The 20365-nt window shown below is 40.2% G+C and overlaps 1 protein-coding gene across 6 annotated transcripts in view; it reads left to right on the top strand.

Annotated features, from left to right (window-relative positions):
• The window catches only part of carmil3 (capping protein regulator and myosin 1 linker 3), a 94005-nt gene extending 75515 nt beyond the window's left edge, over positions 1-18490 (top strand). For 2 of the 6 annotated variants that reach the window (XM_063462050.1, XM_063462048.1), the window contains exons 29-40: positions 1736-1861; positions 4981-5047; positions 6384-6571; positions 7379-7458; positions 9955-10074; positions 11002-11167; positions 13595-13967; positions 15264-15370; positions 15470-15677; positions 16000-16071; positions 16392-16511; positions 17749-18490. In XM_063462050.1, coding sequence (XP_063318120.1) covers positions 1736-1861; positions 4981-5047; positions 6384-6571; positions 7379-7458; positions 9955-10074; positions 11002-11167; positions 13595-13967; positions 15264-15370; positions 15470-15677; positions 16000-16071; positions 16392-16511; positions 17749-17789 — 1668 coding nt within the window. In that variant the 3' untranslated portion in view covers positions 17790-18490. Of the gene's footprint in view, positions 1-1735; positions 1862-4980; positions 5048-6383; positions 6572-7378; positions 7459-9954; positions 10075-10998; positions 11168-13594; positions 13968-15263; positions 15371-15469; positions 15678-15999; positions 16072-16391; positions 16512-17748 lie in introns of all 6 variants that reach the window. The other 4 variants (XM_063462047.1, XM_063462049.1, XM_063462051.1 and 1 more) reach the window with 3 other exon arrangements.
• The last annotated feature ends 1875 nt before the right edge of the window (positions 18491-20365 follow it).

The following is a 20365-nucleotide window of genomic DNA, read 5'->3' as shown; positions in this document are numbered from 1 at the left end:
TGTGCTGGACTATTAAGCCTTCTTGTCTCCATCAAGCCTTAAGCAATAACATCCACATATATTATATTCCCAAATATCCATTTGTTTTTTCTCTTTAATCAAAGACTTAAAGATAAAATGAATCTAATTTGTTACCCCAAAATGATTTTTTATGACTTGTGTACACTCTACACTTTATTAGCTACACCTGTTTAACTTCCCCTTAATGCAAATGTCTAATCAACCATTCAGCAGCAGTTCAGTGCGTTTATGCACTTAGATATGGTCGTGATAACCCACTAAAGTTCAAACCAAGCTTCAGAATCAGGGAGGGACTTTGAACTTGTCCCATTTGTTGGTGTTTTAGAAACTGTGGATCTACTGGGATTTTTCCCCTCATCACCATCTCTAGGGTTTATGGAGAATAGTCCAAAAAAGAGAAAATACCCAGTGAGCAGCAACTCTCTAGGCGAAAATGCCTGTTTGATAAGAGTTCAGAGGAAAATGGCCAGAGTGCTTTGAGCTGATGTGATGGCAACCGTACCTCGAATAACCCCTTGTTATAACCAAGTTATGCAGAAGAGCACTTTTGTAGTATCATCCAGTAGATTATGAGTAATTGAGCAGAGGGTCTACAATACTTGTGTCACCACTTTGCAATATGTTTATCAATGCAAAGCAATTACAAAGCTCCTGTGCACTTCCAATGAACAACAGTGAAATGTTCTCTATCGTGTGCCCCCATAGCAGCCCATTTAAAATAAATTTATAATAACAAATAAATACATCCTGGAAAAGTACCCATTATGTGCATATATACATAATGATGGCTAACCGAATTAAGAAAGTCCTCCTACGCTGTGGACATTCATTCATTATATTCCATATGATGCTTTCAAACATTAATATTCTTATGGATGTTGTCTTTCAGTGCTCCTATAACTCTGGTATATTTATTGCACATCGCACACATGGTTGATAAAATAATAATCCTACCTCCAGCCGTATCAGTGTACAAGCACAGGATAGGAAATTTCTCAAGATCATATTGAAATATCAGTGAAGTTAAAATTGAAACTGAAAACATTTAGTTCAGACATGTTAATAAAAACTCTGAACCGTACAAGCGTAGTTTGGATAAATTCTTCTTCGTTATTCCAGGTGAACAATAGCATACTAATGCGTACAGTTATCTGAAGAAGACACCCTGGTTCGCATGTCATTAACATATAGGATGAAGATATATAGGTATAGAGCTTTGTTCTTTAAAGAGAATATTGAGCTCAGAGGCCAGATAACAACTTTATTTAAGCTGGTTAAGGACATGATGAGACCCTCTGGGCTCTCCTCTCCATAAAATTAAATTGTTTAAAATGAAACCAGCGGAAAAGCAGGGAAAAAATCGACTCTTAGTAATAACATGGCCTCCCCTGCTCTGCTTGGCATTCAGTTCACCACGTCTGCTGTTACATCTCATTCTCCTTTCTCTCTTTTGGTGCAATGCCGGTTTGTCCTCTATTGTGCCTTACTCTGCTTTGATAATCAAGATATTGTATTTAATTCATATTCTTCATGGGCTTTACGAACGGTGGTAAAGTACTTTTATCTTTGTTTGTGAGCTTCTCAGGTACAAGGGCAGACATGCCTCTCCTCCGAGATAGCATTTAAGGATATATTTCCAGATGTCATCACTGCGCGAGTGTGAGCGTTTGTGTCTATGCAATGATGCGTGCTTTTGATATGTGTGTTACATCAGTTGCGGCAGGTGTCTCAGGCAAAGCGTTGGGACGATGTCGGGACGGGCAGACGCACTATCAGACAGTCCAGAATAGTCGAGTCTCTGGATTTCCCCGATGAGGACTTTGGTGTCAACCTGGGAATAGTAAGTGTGTGAGACACACGCTGACATCATGTGCACACTTAACAAGAATGAGCTTCTTCATTTAAAAAGAAGCATGTCTGATTTCAAGGCATGAATATAATACTTAACTGACTGCACCTAAAATAAGTGCGAAGAACAAATGCAGTTTTCAGAGACAAAAGACAGAGGAAAGGTATCAAGTTACATTTGATTTGATGGTTTAGAAGAGCCAAAGCAAACAATGGAAAGATGTCCACCTTTGACCTGTATTTTAAAAGATTAATAAAGCATTCATTCTTCCAGATGTGTTATTGTGTTCCACAACACCAAAAATTGGGTTCATACCACATAAAAATCAACCAAATCTGGTGAAAGGTTCTCATCCATCTCTGACTCCCTCAAATTGGGGGAGTCTGTATAAATGTAAGGTGTGATTTTTTTTTTTAAAATTCACCCTCATAATTTCATGACTCCAGGAGAAACAGTGGGAGAAATATTTATTAGATCCCCTGCTGAATTTGTACATTTGTTCACTGGTAGTTTTTAGTTTCATTTAAGAAATCAACAGAATATCAACCAAAAATCCACTGAAAGCACAAAAAAGTTCTAAATAAATTTTTAATATCATTGAGAAAAGTAATGATTTGAAAGCAAAACATGGCTTAGTACTTGGGCTAGAAACCCTTGTTGACAAACAGCGGTAAGGTGCTTCTTGTAGTTGGTCACCAGGCTTGCACATATCTCAGAGGGATTTTATCCCACTCCTCTTAACAGAAACTCTAAATCCTGTAGGTTTCTTGGCTGCTGCCTGGCAACTCGACACTTCAGCTCCCTCAACAGATTTTCTAAAGGGATGAGATCTGAGAATGGCTAGGCCACTCCATGACCTTAATGAGCTTCTTCTTTAACCACTCGTTGGCTTGGTGGTATGCTTTGGTTCGTTGTCATGCTGGAAGATGCGTCACTAACCCATCTTCAGTGTTCTGTCTGAGGAAGGGAGGTTCTTCTCCAATACTTTACAGCACATGGTCCTGTCCATTGGTTCATCACTGCTGTGAAAAGTCCTATACCATTAGCGAATAAACAGCCCCAAACCATGTTTCCACCACCGTGCCTGACTGTGGTGATGGTGTTCTTTAGATCATACTCTGCATTTCTCTGACTATGCGGTTTGAGTTGATTTCAAAGAGTTAGATTTCATCTTCACTTTCTCCCAAGTCTTCTCTGCCAGTGAACATCTAAATGTTGGAGGCATAAGATGGGCCTGTGCATGCACCTACTTGAGCAGGGGGACCTTGTGGGCACTGCAAGATTTCAATTCATTACAGCGTAGTGTGTTAACAGTGGTGTTCTTGGTGACTGTGGTCCCAACTGCCCTCATATCATTAAAAAGCTCCTCCTGTGTAGTTTTGGGCCGATACACTACGTTTCTCATGATCATCCTCACCCCATTCGGCAAGATCTTACATGGAGCTCCAGAAAGAGGATCATTTTATATTTCTTACTTTTCCAAATAATCACACCAACAGTCGTCACCTTCTAATCAAACTTCTTGTTGATGGTCTTGTAGCTCACTGCAGACTTGTGCAGGTCTACAATCTTGCCCTTAATGTCCATTGGCAACTCTTTGGTCTTGGTGATGGACGGGTTGGAATGGAAGAAACTGATTCTGTGGACAGATGTGCTTTATACACATAACAAGTCGAGATCAGGAGTGGCTGTAATTGATTTAATCAATTGTAATCTGTGTTATATGATATGATTGTTGGGTTTTTCTCTGTATTTATTATTGTGCTATCTACTGTACAATATAAAGCGCCTTGAGGCGACTTTTGTTGTGATTTGGCGCTATATAAATAAAATTGAATTGAATTGAATTATACATCGGCACACAACCAATCTATGGGAGCCAGAATTCTGGGTGGGATCTTGGGAATAAAGGTTCACTCAGTGACATGCAAATCAATACTTTTACGTAGTATGAATTGGGTTTTTTTCTAGATTTTTGGTATTCTGTTTCTCTCCATGAAACTACCATAACAATTTGAGACTTTTAATTTCTTTGTGTTCAGCAGGGGATCAAATAATTATTTCACCCACTGTATCCACATTAAATTTTCAAATGGATGCTCTCCGTGCAGTTAGTTGCTTTGTTGCCTGTTCGGTTTGTCACTGTCTAATTTGAAACTAAACTTCTCACTAAAATTGCTGTGAAACCTGTGTTCAGTGCAGTGTGCTCATCACCTGGCTTTTTAAATGAGCATCCTTTGATCCAAAATCCCTCTGTGATCCAGGCCCTTCTGCGTGCTCAGATTGCAGGGATATTGAAGAACTTCTACAGAATCTAAAGTTGTTTGATCAATGCGATATATCCAAAATGATATGTATATATATATATGTGTATATATATATATATATATATATATATACATATATATAGCACTAAAGGTGGTTCAAACATTAAAAAGTGCTATTTTAAAAATATATTATAACATTTTGGGCACAGAATGAGAAATTTAAAAAATCCCAACTAAGAAGAAGGAGGCCTTTCATATGGGATAACATGATTTGACCAGATACACACAGCACATGGTGATGTTAGCCTTAAAAATTTAAACGTTTTCTCTAGTAAATATTGGAAAACAGATAAAACATTCAGTGTACCGATGCTCGATTCACTTCTGTTTACTGGTGCAGTTTTGCTGCACCATAAACTGTTCCACCATACTGACGCTCAGAGCTGGTTATAAACAAATTGTGCTGAAAAAAAATTACATTTTTTCAACTTCAGATCAACCGGCTTTTCTCCCCTTCAACACGAGTATTTTTATTGTGACTCTTCTCAAAATCAAGACAAATCCCACACTTCCTGTACCCTCCAACATACTGTTGTTCTGACCTTCACACTTAGATTTTGTAAACAGTTTCTGCATCTTTTCATTGCCTTTGCTTTACTCCAGTTGGATTTTCTGTGAAATACTGTACGTGTATCTCATTGATCTACTTTATTTCATTCATTTATATTTAGCGAGGATGGGATACTTTTGTCCATTTAACTTTTTTGTGCGTTGTAATTGTGTTATAAGTGAAGTGAAGGCATTTAAAAACATTTGTGTATGTACAATGATCTCTTAAAAAAGGACACCATGGCCATTAAGAAGCGGAGCTCCAGAACTAGAAGAATTCGACCCGTCTCCACCAGACTGAGTGAGTGTTCAGTCTGTAGTCACAAATTATTGCTGTCACGTGCTAAAGTACCGTGAAATACAATACTGTGCAAAAGTCTGAAGTCACCACTCATTCCTTTATATTTTGTTTCAGAATTTGGTACCTTTTGTGTACTAGTTCTCCTTCTGCTTTCAGAAGGCCTTTCAAAGTTTTTCTTTGGACATGTTTTTTCACTCATTTTCAGCCCAGTCCTTGTATCTAAGCATCTTCAGAGAATTGATTTTCTATCATTTATTAATTTATTGTGAAGCCACTTATCACTGACCTATCAATCATGCAAGCAAAAGAAGACACCTCATTCGAGGGATGAACCAGTGTTGTATCTACACATGACAGACGACTTAGCAAAGAACCCATTTTTAATTGCGTCTTTAGGCACTGTGTTACAGTCCCCCAAAAAACTGCCTAATTTTTTCCCTTTTTTTTGTTAAATGTACAAAAACTATTGATTGACATGCATAAAATAATATGTTTGCACCAACAAGGTGATTCTCAAAGAGCTGTTAGACCACAAGTTGTCAAATCTCAGCGTGATGTACAGTGTGTCCTGAGGAACCTTGACAAGGAAAAGACCAAAACACAAAAGTGTTAGGCCTAAAAAACAATTTACAGCAGATGAAAGGTATCTAATAATCATGTCTTTAAGAAATAGAGACGGTGGGAGACCTGATACAGGAATTGAGACATGCATCCATCCTCCAATGCAGTAAAAGAATATCTGGATAGAAAAACACACAATGGAACATGATTATTCATGGATTGGCCTCCAGAGCTCAGACCTAAACATTATTGAAGCAGTGTGGGATCATCTTGATAGAGAACAGAACAAAAGACTTCCATTTCCCAGCAAAATATGGAGTCATGAAGGATGGCTTTTGCACATTACTGCTTTATATAGATAGCCAATACCAGGACAAGAGTCACTTGATCTTTGATTATTTTAGTCAATAAAGTAGTTAAAGTGTCCAACATGGCATAACGACATAAGAGATAATGTTGTTCAGTATTTATTCGGTTCTTTTACTTGGGCTGTAATCAGTATAGTAATATTTCTGTAGATAGAATGAAGCATTTTTATAAAATAACATTGTTTTCTGACACCAACCCAACCATGGGTGAGCCTTTTCCCCACTAGTGGGATTTGTCTTCTAACAGGAAGCATTTTTTTCTCATTTCAAAAGTAATAAAAATGTGAAATTCACAAACTGATTGCAAATTTAGTCTAATCATACATTTAATTCCAATCAAAGAGGATTTTATCAGTGGTATTGCATAAATGAATTTCTGTCACAATCCATTTCCCTTCCTGTTATAGGTTTAGGTGAGGAGCCCAGTTCCTCTCCGACACCTTCCGCACCACCTCACTCTGCCCCTCTTACCCACTCGGCATCATGGGAGTGTCTGTCCACTCTCCCCACCAACGGATCCCCCTTACGCCACGTGACCCACGCCAGGCCACGCCCGCCACGGCGACACAGAGCAGGACACCTACCTCCTGAATCCGTGAGTTTGTGACTTGGCAGTGACATTTGACCATGTTATGAGCTTCAGTGGGCAGGGATCAGTGTCCCCTCCAGACTAACAGGGTCATCAGAAAGGCGGCTGCTTCCACAGGATGTATACTGACCAGTTTCACTGGGCTCTTTTTAAGTTAGTTTTTATTGCGCCTGTAGCACCACTGTATGTGTTTAACTGGCCTATTTTGATCTGATACTACAGCATGAACTTCAGTCCATGTGTTTCCACAAAAGTGCACAGAGGGAGGCAAACGAGAGAAAGTAAACCAAACATGGCTTTTCTGAGGTGTTTTTTCTTTTTTAAATCTCTTGGCTGCTGTATGTGAACTTTTGTTATTCATCTTGTTTTCATTGCCAGCGGCACCTTCCAAAAATAAGCTCTCTTTAAAATAGGAAGCTGTCGCACGTGTCTCTGTGATTCAAATGGTAATCATGCGCAGCCATCTCCCCTGGGCCGCAGGGCAGCCGCTAACTTAGCAGCTTGTTTGTTTAGAGACTTTGTAAAGCTTTTTTTCCCCCCTAAATCAGTACAAACTGAGTTAGGGCAGCATGATGAAGAGCTGTTTTACAAACAGATTTCTGTTGGCAGCAGATTCAGGTTTATCAGCCAGCCATTAGAAATGATAATAACTTTTGTCAGCCTTTCAGCCCCTTTGTCGGCATGGCAAGACTGATCATTGTCATACTGAGTGTGTGTGTGTGTGTGTGTGTGTGTGTGTGTGTGTGTGTGTGTGTGTGTGTGTGTGTGTGTGTGTGTGTGTGTGTGTGTGTGTGTGTGTGTGTGTGCGCGCAGCATTGCTCTGAGAATGGAGGAGTCAACATGCTGGAGGACGGACTGCCTGATTTCTACAGCAAACGAGTTTTACCTGACAGGTAGACACCAGAATCGGCTCAGTCTCTGTGCAATCATTAAGTATGTGATCAATTCTTTACTATACTAAGCCCCGAGGACGACACACAAGACAAGACATTGAGGGAACTGTGTCTTACATCTGGTGTATCAGTAAAACCTGTTTTCTATTGTTTGTCATTTAAACAGTAAAATGAAAAACAAACACACAAAAAACAACATACTATAAAGTACAATGTACCATTTTCCATCGTAGTTTCTTTTTCCCTGCATTTCTTAACCACACATTTAATTTTACCTTGTACTTTCTATGGAAACGTATGCTTCTGGACACATTTGCACAGCCATTCTTGGTTTCCACTAAAGTAGCTTTGTATGATTCACAGTTCAAAATAATCCTTTTTTCTATTACCTTAGGTCTTGGTGCAGTCCTTGAGTCATCCTTTGTTTGAAACAAACTGTTGTATCTTCCTTCCTCCTCCCTTTAAGTCAGCTTTCTGCTGACTTTTTTTTTACCTCACTGACAAAAGATTTACCAGACAGTGTGAGAGCTGGTCAAGTCACTGATATCATACAGCGCTAAAAGTAAAAAAAAAAAACTTATATATATACTCACTCAGCATTTCCAATTTTAGCATTTACAACTTTGTTTAATATCGTCATCTACGATTGTAGCATTGTACACTGTATGACGGAGAATAAGGAAGGGCAATTTCTGAACGTTAAGAAGAGCACATTAGCTGTGTCTAAAGAATGCAAACGGTGCATTTTAATTGGCTGTTTAAATCTTTGCAAGAACTCTGCAGTGTGAACCCGTGATAAGTTTTAAGGAGTAAAAACACAAAGCTGGAGACTTGCTGCTGGACATAGTGGAACATTTAGCAGCTAAGAAACCACATATTTTGTTGATAGAGACCGAGTGCAGTGCTTAAAGGAGAGTAATTACCAGAGTTACCAACTGTCACTGCAGAACAATCCTAATGATATTCAGTATGTGCTCATTGTGTCAGTGAGTAACTGTTTGCTAAGTCTTTCACCATGTCAGTATATGAAGTGATTAAAATTCCAATGTTACTCCCCACAAAAGTGGGAATAAAATCAGTTATGCACATTTAAGTCAATTACAGTATGCTATTCACTGGAAAAATTCCCATGTTCCCAATTTTTCTGGGCAGCGTTTGTATATTGGTGGTGCCATGTGGATCAGTGACTGAAGCTGTATCATCAAAGACTCAAACCCAGAAGGAAATGTTGGCAAAGAAGATGGAACTAAGTGAAAATAATAAATAATGAATGAACTTAAGGATAGCTGATTGACTCTGCAGTCCCTCTAACCTCTGCACAGAATGAACATATTTAGGTTTATTTTTTTAATTTTGCAGGATTTCAGCTGTTTTGTTGGGGTACTTAGGAATTTTTAACTAAAAACTATATGTTCCTACACTACTAACTACCTTGAAATAAATAGTCTATATAGCAACTAGCATACCAGTGGAATATTTACCAGCTGAACTATTTTCTTTAAATCTGAGTAATCTCTGGACACCAAAAACAGAGTTTAAAGTGGTGTAAGTATTGGATTTAAATTGATCAGGCAAGCACAAAACAGCTGCAGATGGATGCCAGAATTGCCCCAAATTTGAAGATAAATAGATGCTGAGTTGCTGACATGTTAGCCCTATCAATAAATACACAGCCTTGTTTTCAAGTCACAATGAATTTACCATAATCTAGTTAATGTTTTATAAGCAATTAAAACCATTTTTTTTTACTTTATGAATATACTGTATGTGTAAAATAAAGTATGAATTATTACATAACTTTATTTGCACTACTATCCCAAATAACCAAAGTATTTCTAGTATTAGGCCAGTGCTGAAAAGCTACACAAGCTATTTTTAAACATATTTAACACAAAACTGCTTTTTTAATTAGTAAATATATGTGTTTTAGACTATTTCCAAAGTTTGGGTTAAGGCTTTGGAAATAGCCTTAACCCAAAAAATAAAGATTTTTTATATTTATGGAAAGTGAAGCTCATTTTAAGCATTATTCCTTTAGATGTCATAGCTTAGTAACATTAACTGTTTGGTAAAATCGACATGATTTTGCATCTCAAAGCTGGACAGTACTATGTAAATGATGTTTAACCCTGCAAGTGTTTTAAAGTTACATGCCAGTGTATGCTTCATGCTCAGCAGCAGTGTGCTTAGGCAGCAGAAGCACTGCTTCTGTCCAGAGTATTAAACCATGCGTTCAGGACTCGGCATACTAATTATGTTTCCTGTTATTGTCAAACGGTTCATTCACATAATGTAGTCGGATGTTAATTCTGGGATCAGCCTGCCACTTATGACTTTCACAGAATACTGATAAATACTGGCTGCTGGCTGATTGCATTAACAAAACAAAACAGTCCAAATGATGCAGTCTAGCTTTAATCTCACTGTGTGTGCCTACCCTCTTACCCAATGCTTTAGTTTACTCATTCTGTTTTTTTCTCTACTTTTCACTTTCAGTCAGTTGTCGTCCCTGCATCAGGCCCAGTCTCTGAGGAGGAAGAAAAGGCGAAGTGTGTTGTCCATTTTCTCAGGATTCCGCAAGAACCGCAACTCCACCATCTCTAATCAGGACTCGGAGTGAGTATGCAGCACAGGAGCCGAGTGGAAGAAGTGAAGGAAAGTAACATTTAAGAGCACACGCCCAGAGAATGAGATGGCGGTTAAATTAATCCAGCGCTGGGCATTAACGCCACTTCAAAACTTCATGAATATTTGAATAGGAGAAAATATTTCCCCATCCCCAGCTGTTTTCCTTTGCTTTGAATTTATGGCGCTGGATACATTTGAGCTGCTGTTACATAATGGCTCTGGAGTTAGAAAGCGTTGGGGGAAAAAGTTTGCAAACTTTTTTTTAAAAAAGAAAAATCATTTGCACAGATTAACAGCTGAGTGGGGGAGAATAGCACTTAATAGGTGCACTTTGTTCGCTTAAACTACACAGCTGCACGAAACGGACGAAAGGGTTTCTCAGCGAGAGCGGCAGTTTGTTTTTCAGCTCAGAGGTGTGCTTTAAAAAAAACGCTGATATCTTTGCCTCTGCTGGTTAACAGCCTTGCTGCGGTGCATGAATTTCACACATACGTTGTAGGCCGAGTTTTACAGCAGTCTACAGGAGTCTGAAAGAGAAGCATAAAAGCAAAGATGACTCATTTGAGGGGAAGTCATAGATAGAAATAGTTTCTTAAATACAGTATGCTGCATTTTGTAAGCTTTCACCTGCAGATTGTTGCTAAGCAATCAAAGAGATTGTTTGTTGCTGCGTTCACTTGGTTTGCTCTCTACATTCGTTTCTTTTGTTTTTTAACAGCAGCACATTGTGTAGGATGTAAGCTGTCGCACTTCAGAAAAACTGCAGTGTTTCAAACTGATGGCATAGGAAGCGTGTTACTGTAAATTCATAAGCATAATAATATTGTATGCAAAAAAAAAATGTAGTGTATGGTTTATGATTGAAGTCAATTAGAGGGACCAGTGCTGAAAAGTCTGACTTTTTCTGTCCAGCAGCGCCTCAGAGAATGTCTACTCCATGATTCAGCATCCTAAAGACGCCGTGAGGCCGGAGAGCGTTGTCCCAGGAGCAAATGGGAGCATGCCTTCACCTCGCCCAACTCAGGGTATGCCGGTGCATGGGATGAGAACTGCCAGCCCCCCCTGCCTCATCCAAAGACAGGTACAGTGCTGTGAAAAGTTGGCTGTTTGAGCTTTTGTAGATTAACTAATGTGTCTAACTAACAGGGGCAACAATGACACATCCCCTTGGGGGATGTGTCATTGTTTTTACAGGTGGAGGACACTGACATTTTTCCCTCCTCATCTTTTCTGGCTGTTTTTCACTAGTCTTGCATTTAGCTAGGCTAGGGTCAGTGTCACTACTGGTAACATGAGGTGATACCTGGACCCTACAGATGTAGCACAGGTAGTCCAACTCTTCCAGGATGGCACATCAGTCCTGCTATTTCCACAAAGTTCGCTGTGTCTCCTCCATCTCAGGAGGCAGGCAGTTGCTCTAGGAGAGCTGAACAAGGCTGTAAAAGGTCCCTAACCCATCAGCAGGACTGGTATCTGCTGCTTTGTGCAAGAAAGAAAAGGATCAGCACTGTCAGATGTACGAGTAGGACACTGGTGTGAATGTCTCTAACCAAACAATCAGATACAGACTTTATGAGGGTGGCTTGAGGACCCTACGCTGGTGCAGCGGGTCCTGGGTTCCTCGTGGTGCACGACAATGAGATGAGAATATGCTGGCAGTTTCTGGAGGATGAAGGAACTAATACCATTGACTGGCTCCCCACACTCGCCTGACCTAAATCCAATAGAACACCCCTGGGACATTATGTTTCAGTCGATCTGATGCCACTAGGTTGGACCTCAGACTGTCCAGAAGCTGAGTGATGCTCTGAGAGATCTGGGAGGAGATCTCTTAGGACTCCATCTGTCATCTCACTAGGAGCATGCCCCATCATTGTCAAGCAAGCATATGGGGGTCATACAAAATACTGAGTACCATTTGGAGTCGCTGCATCATTTTTTAGTTTACAGAGTGTCTTTAAATTCAGCTTCTGTAGGTTGATCATGTTCATTTCAGAATCAGAAGGGGTTTTATTGCCAAATGTTGAGCAGGTTTACAACATTAGGAAATTGCTGCGGTACTTAGTGCAAACATACTGTCATATAACACTTAAATAGACATAAAAATAAGAATTAAAGAATTAAAAGTGCTAAGTAGATAGATATATACATGAGTGCAGGTGGTGATCAGTGCCAAACATGGAATGATGCAGTGAACACAGTGTAGGGTCATGTGTTAGTGGTGGGAACAGTCATATGGTTATTGTTCATGAGTCCAACAGCAGAGGGGAAGAAACTGTTCTTATGGCGAGAGGTTTTGGTGCGAATGGACCGGAGCCTCCTGCCTGAGGGGAGCAGGTCAAACAGACTGTGTCCAGGGTGAGAAGGGTCAGCTGTGATCCGAGCTGCATGCCCCAGTGTCATGGAGGTGTACAGGTCCTGCAGAGATGGGAGTCTGCAGCCAATCACCTTCTCAGCAGAGCGCACAACACGCTGCAGTCTCTGTTTGTCCCTGATAGTGGCTCCAGCGTACCACACGGTGATGGAGGAGGTGAGGATGGACTCGATGATTGCGGTGTAGAATTGCATCATCGTCCGTGTTGGCAGGTTGAATTTCTTCAGCTGCCTCAGGAAGTACATCCTCTGTTTCCATCAAACATCCACCCTTTCACTTCTAGCACGTTACCCATATCAGTATAGATCCGCAGCTACATCTATATCCTTTTCACCATTGTAATCTGGTGTGTTTTCAAAGTGTTCATTGAATTTTTTTGAGCAGCATTAATTATCTGATGGATTTCCTCATTGTAGATTGTGACTCTTCAGAAATTGCAAGTATACGCTTAACATCCAAATCACTTTTTTGGTGCCTGTTAAATTATTCTGCCAGTGTACAGTGCACCAACTGCTACACCAGTTACAGGGACCAGTATGGTCATCATACCACAATTGCATTTCTGCTTTTCAGAATATGAAATTGCATTCCTCAGGGCTTTGGCAAACACAGTGACTTGATAAAAGTGTTTAATAGTTAAAGAAGATTTTAAAGTTTAAATTAAATGCTAATGCATTGCTATTTCCATTTCTTTTTCAAGTCTGCTTCCAGTTTAATTCATGAGTGAACAGCTGCTACTTCTTTCTATAGTTCTACATGACATGTAACAGTGCATGGCCGTGTGCTGTCCAAGCCACCTGCTGTTCCCAGGCTTTTTATGTGTCTTATTGTAGTAACTTGCCTAAGGTGTGGAGGGCTATTTAAACTCTGTGCTGAGGGATGGCTTAGATTACTCCAATTCTCTCTTAAGTAGAGCCCGTGGATCCTTAGTGATCATTAAGGGGATTTGAGGACATCCACTGCAAAAAATGAACGATAATTTAATTTTGTTATAATTGAATTCAACAGAATACATTTTAATTAAGGCCTTCGCTTTCTCTATTGTTAGCACCAGATTAGAGAGTTATGCTATTCATTAAATCATCAGCGATTTGACTGGTTCTAACTGTGTCCGTGGCTTCTGTCCTCATCCAGTCCACAGACCTGGTCAGCATGGTGTACAGCTGCATCGGGGCAGAAATCGAAGACTCCGATGGCAGCAGCAACTGTGACATCAAAGGGACAGACCAGGATGCTGACAGATCAGTCACCATCTCAGATGCCCCGACAGATACTCGAACTAACGGCCACGTGGTGTCCTCCAAACAACAGACGGACAGACAGATGGAGACAGCCAGGCAGGAGAGGATTGTGCCCCTGACAGACTCGCGGACTGAGATAGAAGATGATGTGCAGAGCAGCGGAGGTGGAATCGTGGCCCCCGGTGGGCCAAGGCCAGAGCCACCTCCACAGAGTGCTAAGCCCAGTTTGGCTGTCATGAGGCAGAGACACCTGCAGGAGAGTTTAGGTATTGCAACTTAAACAACAACTGAAGTTCTGTTACAGTATAATATTGTAAAATGTCCCTATTGGATAAATAAGTATCCAACATGATAATAATCACATGGTATAAATATGATGATAAAATAATAAATGATGAAGACTCAGGTGTGACTCTTATTAGAATGACTGATAATAATGATAATTCTAAAAATAGACTCACATCTGCACACATGGCACGAATGCATGTGGTTGACCGTGATATATTTTTAGATCACTGTCTTGTTGAATAAAAGTTCAAAGGGAAAACAATCAGAAGATGCCATGTTTTTAAAGAAGAAAAAAAGCAGAAAACTCACAAAAGCTGCAAAAACCGTGTAGACGAGTATGTCAAAGTGTGTTTAATGAGAGATGCAATACGAGAGCAGACGATGACATGATTGGCTTTGTCCTGAAGGACGGCTTCTTCAGCTATAGAGGCCTTTTGTGGCGAAAGAGCCATTGTTAAGTCTCAAGTCTAGACTTCTTAATGAGCAAAACCTCCGAGTATTGTAGACTGCAGTCTGACTCAAAGAGAATTAAGAGATCACTGTAACAGAAGTGGTCATGGCATAAAATCAATGTTAAAGCCAGCAGTTTGGCGTTAAAACGGAGAAAGGGTGCAGGGATGTGCATCTTTATCGTCCGATTGAAATCCTTAATGCAAGCTGTGGACAGCAGCACATATAAATAGTTGTCTCTTAAAAGCTGGAGCAAGCTCTTAACACAGAAATGGAAAAGCAATCCAGGTTGGTTGGTTTTCATTTGCACAGTTTGTGCTTTCAGCCCCTTCAGCCAAAGGCTCCCATTCCCAGGTTTGTGTGAAATGTGTGCTGCTTGCCAATATTCCTGCTTCAGGTCTTATTCTGCTTTTCTTACCTTACGTCATGTATAGTGTATATGTACTGTTATAGTGGGGGATGCTCATATTAGACAAGTTTCAGATAAGGAGTTTAGTCTATGAATAAATAATCACCGTGAGCCAAAAAACTCTTCAGGCTTCAGAAAGACGGGCTGTCTTTGTTTTTCTTTGTTGGTTACTTTTTGCTCTGTGTGACATCAAAGAGTGGATGTAGTCGTCTCAGGAGAACTAGCAGCAGCACCATCCACATTAGTGAGGGGCAGCCAATCAGAAGGAAACTGGCCTAAAGTCAGAGTGAAAAGAGGAAGTGGATGAACCGAAGACAGCTAAGAATAATTTTGACCTGTGAATCATGCAAGGCTACTATAGAAATCCAGAAATAAATTGAGATTTTTTTGTGTTGGCTGCTTTTTGTTTTGCCAGAAGAAGCAGGGAGGCTGGAGGCAGAGGGAGACCAGTGTGAAAGAAAGCGCGAGGAGAAACAGAGAGGGCGAGGGCCAGAGGGAGAGCGTCCTCTCATTCCCAATAAGGTAACTATATGCTGTATGCGCTGTATGTACTATAAGAGAAAGCACATCTTGTTGTCATATTTTTCTGTTGCATAGTCAAATTTTGTGCTCCTCCATCAGCCCAGCCTGGATGTTTCTAGAGACAAGACCTCTCCAGATAAGGCCAAGACCTCCCCCGTCACCCCAGCAGAAGAACAAATCAATGATCAGAGGTGTTTACTTCCTGGTCAACCCATCGCTGAAGGTGAGGGAAGCACCGAGAGGATGAGCCCACCGGCGTCCGTCAAGCCTGGGATGGAAGCAGCAGATCCGGCCGTAATCAGTCACGGTAACCATGTCATTTTATATCTATGCACAGTCATAGCAGTCCAAAATGTCTCCTTTTTTGTTTTTTCTTCTTTTTTTAAAATAAAGTAATAAATCTGGAACTTTAACATCACCATCACGAACATTCTAGATCTTTACATTCCATGCATGGCCGTCTTCTTTTGCTCTTCAGTGACAGGAACCGTTAACACCCCCAAAAGTAAAAGGCCAGATCTCTAGCAGGCAGTGTGTTCTTAATGATGTGGATAGAAAGGGCAGATTGGCATAATAAGATGCAAATAATTGCTGTGATCTTCCCAATTAACGATAACCAACAAACACAGATGAGGAGGGAGGCCATAATGGATTTCCAGCAACATCACATCACACCAGGAAGTCCAGCTCGTTTGACATAGGTACTGTGTGTCTGGTGCTGTGTTTGTTTCTGCAGCCCCACTGTTGTGCATGCATTTTGTAGTACTGCGCAGTAATACGTAAAGATACAAATGCACGTCTTGTTTTTTTGTTGTTGTTGTTCATAATTCATAACAATGGCGCAACGCCTTTGTTATTTTTTATCAAACAAACTCAGCGTGACTCTCCTATTTGATGTGCTCTCAACCCCGTAGAGCGTGCTGGCTGCGCATCAACTTGTTGCTTTATGCTGCATCCTTTATTCTGAGTTCCTGTACCCCACTATGTGTGTGTGTGTCTGTCTCATGCCATTTATTCCCAGGCATGGAAGGGGATGTGCCCTACGATCTGGAGAGGTCTTCAGATCGCAGATTCCTTGTGAAAAAACCCTATTTCCCTCAGTGCAGAAATAGGTCTCTGGACTACCCTGCTGGGACCGGGTGTATGTATCCGTCTCTCTTTCCTGCAGATATGTGCGGTATGACGAGCAGCATGAAGTGCATGCGTGTTGAGATTTTTGCACAGTGTATTTCTTTTTTCTTTTGCACCCCATCTTGTTTTTATAACAATAAAATCTTTCATTCATATTCCAAAATCTTCAGTAATTTGTTTTTAGCATTTGCGGAAGCCCAAATGTGTACACGCTTAACAGAGATGAGTCATACCATACATATTGAATGCAAGCCCCCTTTGCCTCAATTGGATTGCCAAAGAAAGAGATCATAAAACATAATTTAAAGATGGAATTTGGCTGTTTTCCAGATATGTCTCATTGCAGCTGGCAGCCGGATCTGACACTGCTTGGGATTAGTGTGCTGTTAGATGAGACCTTCTCCCTTTTTCAAACGAGGACCTTTTATCTCCTCTCCTTTAATTGGAGCAGATTCTTTCCTTGATATCATGTTCCATTATTGTGCTAATTGGCAGTACGGTTTAGCTGATTCATCATCACTTCCTGCTTTGAGCAGATTGACGCCGAATGTGAAAACCCCGGGGCAGTGGAATTCAGCTCTTATGACATTCCAAAAACTACTGCCAATTACCCCAGTAATACAGAACTATATATCAGCAAGCTGCTGCAGGGGACTCAATTATCATCACTGTGAGAATGATAAAAGGCTCCACATGTCACGAGTGGCGGCATAAAAGCCGGTCATAAAGCGCGTGCGGGGTCCTCTGCGACCTGTCGGGATGAGTTTAGGTGTATTGGAAGTTTAAGCAGCGCATTGTCACGTTTGTGTTTCTTGTCCACACCGAAGAGGTTCTTTTTCCATGCGGCAGATAATATCTCAGCCTAGCTCCAGGTTTTTTTAAGCTCTAAGCTTTTTTTTTGTCTCCACCCACTCATGCAAGCTTAAAAAGTTATGTTTGAAATATCACCTTCTAAAACTGATGCAGAAGACGGCCATCTGTTTCCATAGAAGTGCAGCTTTCAGTTTTATTTTATTTTTTGGCCACTTGGGGGCAGTAGAAACAAGCTGTGAACCGCTGACTGTTGAAGAGTCATTGCTGTGAACACAGCACTGACATTTTATCGCCCTACATATTTCTGGATTGAGCTAGGCAGCAACATTAGCATTCATTCAGAGTAGTGTTCCAGTCTAACTGTGGAATTAAGTGTAATGTAGCTGTCTAGCATATTTTTATTCCCACCACTCACAGTACATTTGCTTCTGTAGGTTATGAAAACCCCCAGCTTGGTAACAGAGATGCATTATGACATTACCTGTGGACCAGGAGACGTTTGCTGGGAAGAAAAGACTTGGACGCAGAGGACTGGAGAGAGACGAGCTTTTAAAACTGTGGACTCGGCTGACAAAGATTCAACAGGATGTCTTTTTTTTTAAATATATTTTTATTTTTAATCCCTGCAAACATTTGTTGCTGAAAATGCATGTACTGTATGCCGGTTTTGACTGCTTGCACTCGCTATTTTACTCTCAGGCATAAACAAAGCTCTACTTTTCATACAAACACAGTGGATCAGTGTGTCTCCAGTATGCTCACAAACAGCTGTTTTATGCATTTGTGCAAAAATCATTTAATATTGAAAGCGCGTCTTTTCATGCCCTATCTGTATTTAACTGACAATCTGTGACTTCTGAAAGTGAGTTTTGTAGCGTATTTATTCTAATTGGATGTATATACTGAATATATAACTGCACTAACCATTGTGGTAACTCTGCCAGTTAACAATCATGATTTTATTTGTGATAACATATCATTTGATAACCGTGTTTGTAAGTATGCTTTTGATGTATGCTGCCGGTGATGACTGAGAAACGTGTTACCATGCACTCCTGTCTCTCCAAGAGTATTTAAACTAGACAGTAGATCATTTTAATCAGATTTTGCGGGCCTGAAAATGAGTATTTTTTCTAAAAATGCTTCTATGAATCTGAATAAATAAAAGTGACTTTCCAGAAGGAAGTGGACTGCTGAAAGTTACTTTCACAATACATTACACTAAATGTAAATATGTGTCAGAGTGGCATCCTAAAACGGGAACAGTTTAGCTGTCGTGATTTCACCATTTAGGCTGTGTTGTTGCTGAAGTAACACAGTACTGTGCTTGTCTTGAGCCACTCGTCATTTCTTTATATTTTGCTGGGAAAATGGGAAATGGGTGATTTATCAAAGCAAACATCCACAGAAATGCATCAGGAAAAAACAGAGGCTGTCATTTCTAATGAGCTTGAAAGTTACTATTTGTTACCGACTTTATTCTTTAACACAGCCTGAACTCTCTCAGGCAGATTTCTTGTAATTTCTTTAAGTAGTCTTCAGGAATATTTCTCCAAGCTTCTTGAAGGACATTCAAAGCTCATCTTTAGATGCTCCTACCTTTTCTTCTGTTCTCTGTTAGTACGACACCACACTGCTTCAGTAATGTTGATGTCCGGGCTCTGAGGAGGCCAATCCATGACAGATAGTGTTTTTCTATCCAGGTATGCTTTTATTGGATTGGCTGATGGTATTGTGTGGTGGACCATAATCTGATGATACATTTCTACATTTATAATTCCATCAATTTTGACAAGATCTGCAACACCACTGGCTGAAATGCAGTGAGCTGCCATTTTTTTTTACAAATGGCAGCTCACTGTTGGAGCTCTCTTCTGACATTCTTCAGATTCATCTCTCCATAAGAACTGTTGCCACAAATTATCCACAGTTCTTGTATAATTTGCCATAACTCTTTTTCTCCCGGTTATCTTTCCTGAGGCTTAGAAAACAGCAGATGTAGTCAACATGATCCCTCGTTGCTTCACTAATGTTGAGGTCCGGGCTCTGGAGAGGCCAATCCATGACTGATTATGTTCCACTGTGTGTGTTTCAATCAGGTACATTTTTACTGCAGTGATAATATGTTTAGGATCATTGTCGTACTGAAAAACAAAGATGTTGCCAGTCAGATGTTATTTCATGGTGAATCAAAATCGAATGGTTCTTTTGTTGTTTACAATTTCATCAAATTCCCAACACAAATGAAATGCAGCACTGAACCTAACAGAACCTCCGCTGTGTCTTTATACAGATTTTGAATTTTGTATTCATCACTCTGCAAGACCTGTTGTCACCGATTTTCTGTCCAGTTCTTGTGTAATTTAAAATTTTAAGAACAGCTCCTTCACAGCCACCCTTCCACTATGAGCATTTCTGATGAGACTTCAGCGAACAGCAGATCAGGTCCTGCTTGAGGTCTTTGCTGAATGTTTTTCTATTTCTTAAGAACATGACACCATTCATCTGTTGTCAACTTTTTTTTTTTTTTTTGATGGATACAAAAGTAGCATCAGTCCTCTCTTCTAACTCTGCAATGAAGAAAAAGCGCATATCTACCAAACTATCTGACCACTGGAAATCTGATATCTTTACTACTAAAACCAAGTGCTTTAAACTGAGAAACTTTTACACTCTGGTTTTAACTATCGTTGTCACTTGTGAGTGCTCCAGTTTTGTAGAGAGCCACATTAGTGGTGCCAAACTCTGCTTTTGTAAAAAATGTGAAAATTATGATGCAAAATTTTATATCTCTATGCATTTTCACTGCTTTGTCTAATAATAGGCTCAGAATCAGGAGTGGCATGAAGGATGCTTTATGATATTTATCATCTATGCTCACAGTACAAAGCTGACTCCAGATGCCCTTTTAGCATTACTGCTTCTCAGCACCAGATGGCAGCAGAGACTGAGCACGTCTGCGGCTTCTGAGTGCCAGTGACAAGTCGCTGCCAACTCGTGATGCACTGCCATTACCATAATCATGGATCCTAGCAGCATCCAGTTACTGTA

The sequence above is a fragment of the Pelmatolapia mariae genome, linkage group LG18 (assembly GCF_036321145.2).
Source record: "Pelmatolapia mariae isolate MD_Pm_ZW linkage group LG18, Pm_UMD_F_2, whole genome shotgun sequence".
NCBI classification, from domain to species: domain Eukaryota; kingdom Metazoa; phylum Chordata; class Actinopteri; order Cichliformes; family Cichlidae; genus Pelmatolapia; species Pelmatolapia mariae.
Note: the sequence above shows the minus strand (reverse complement) of the source record. Positions and strands in the feature narration are given on the sequence as shown.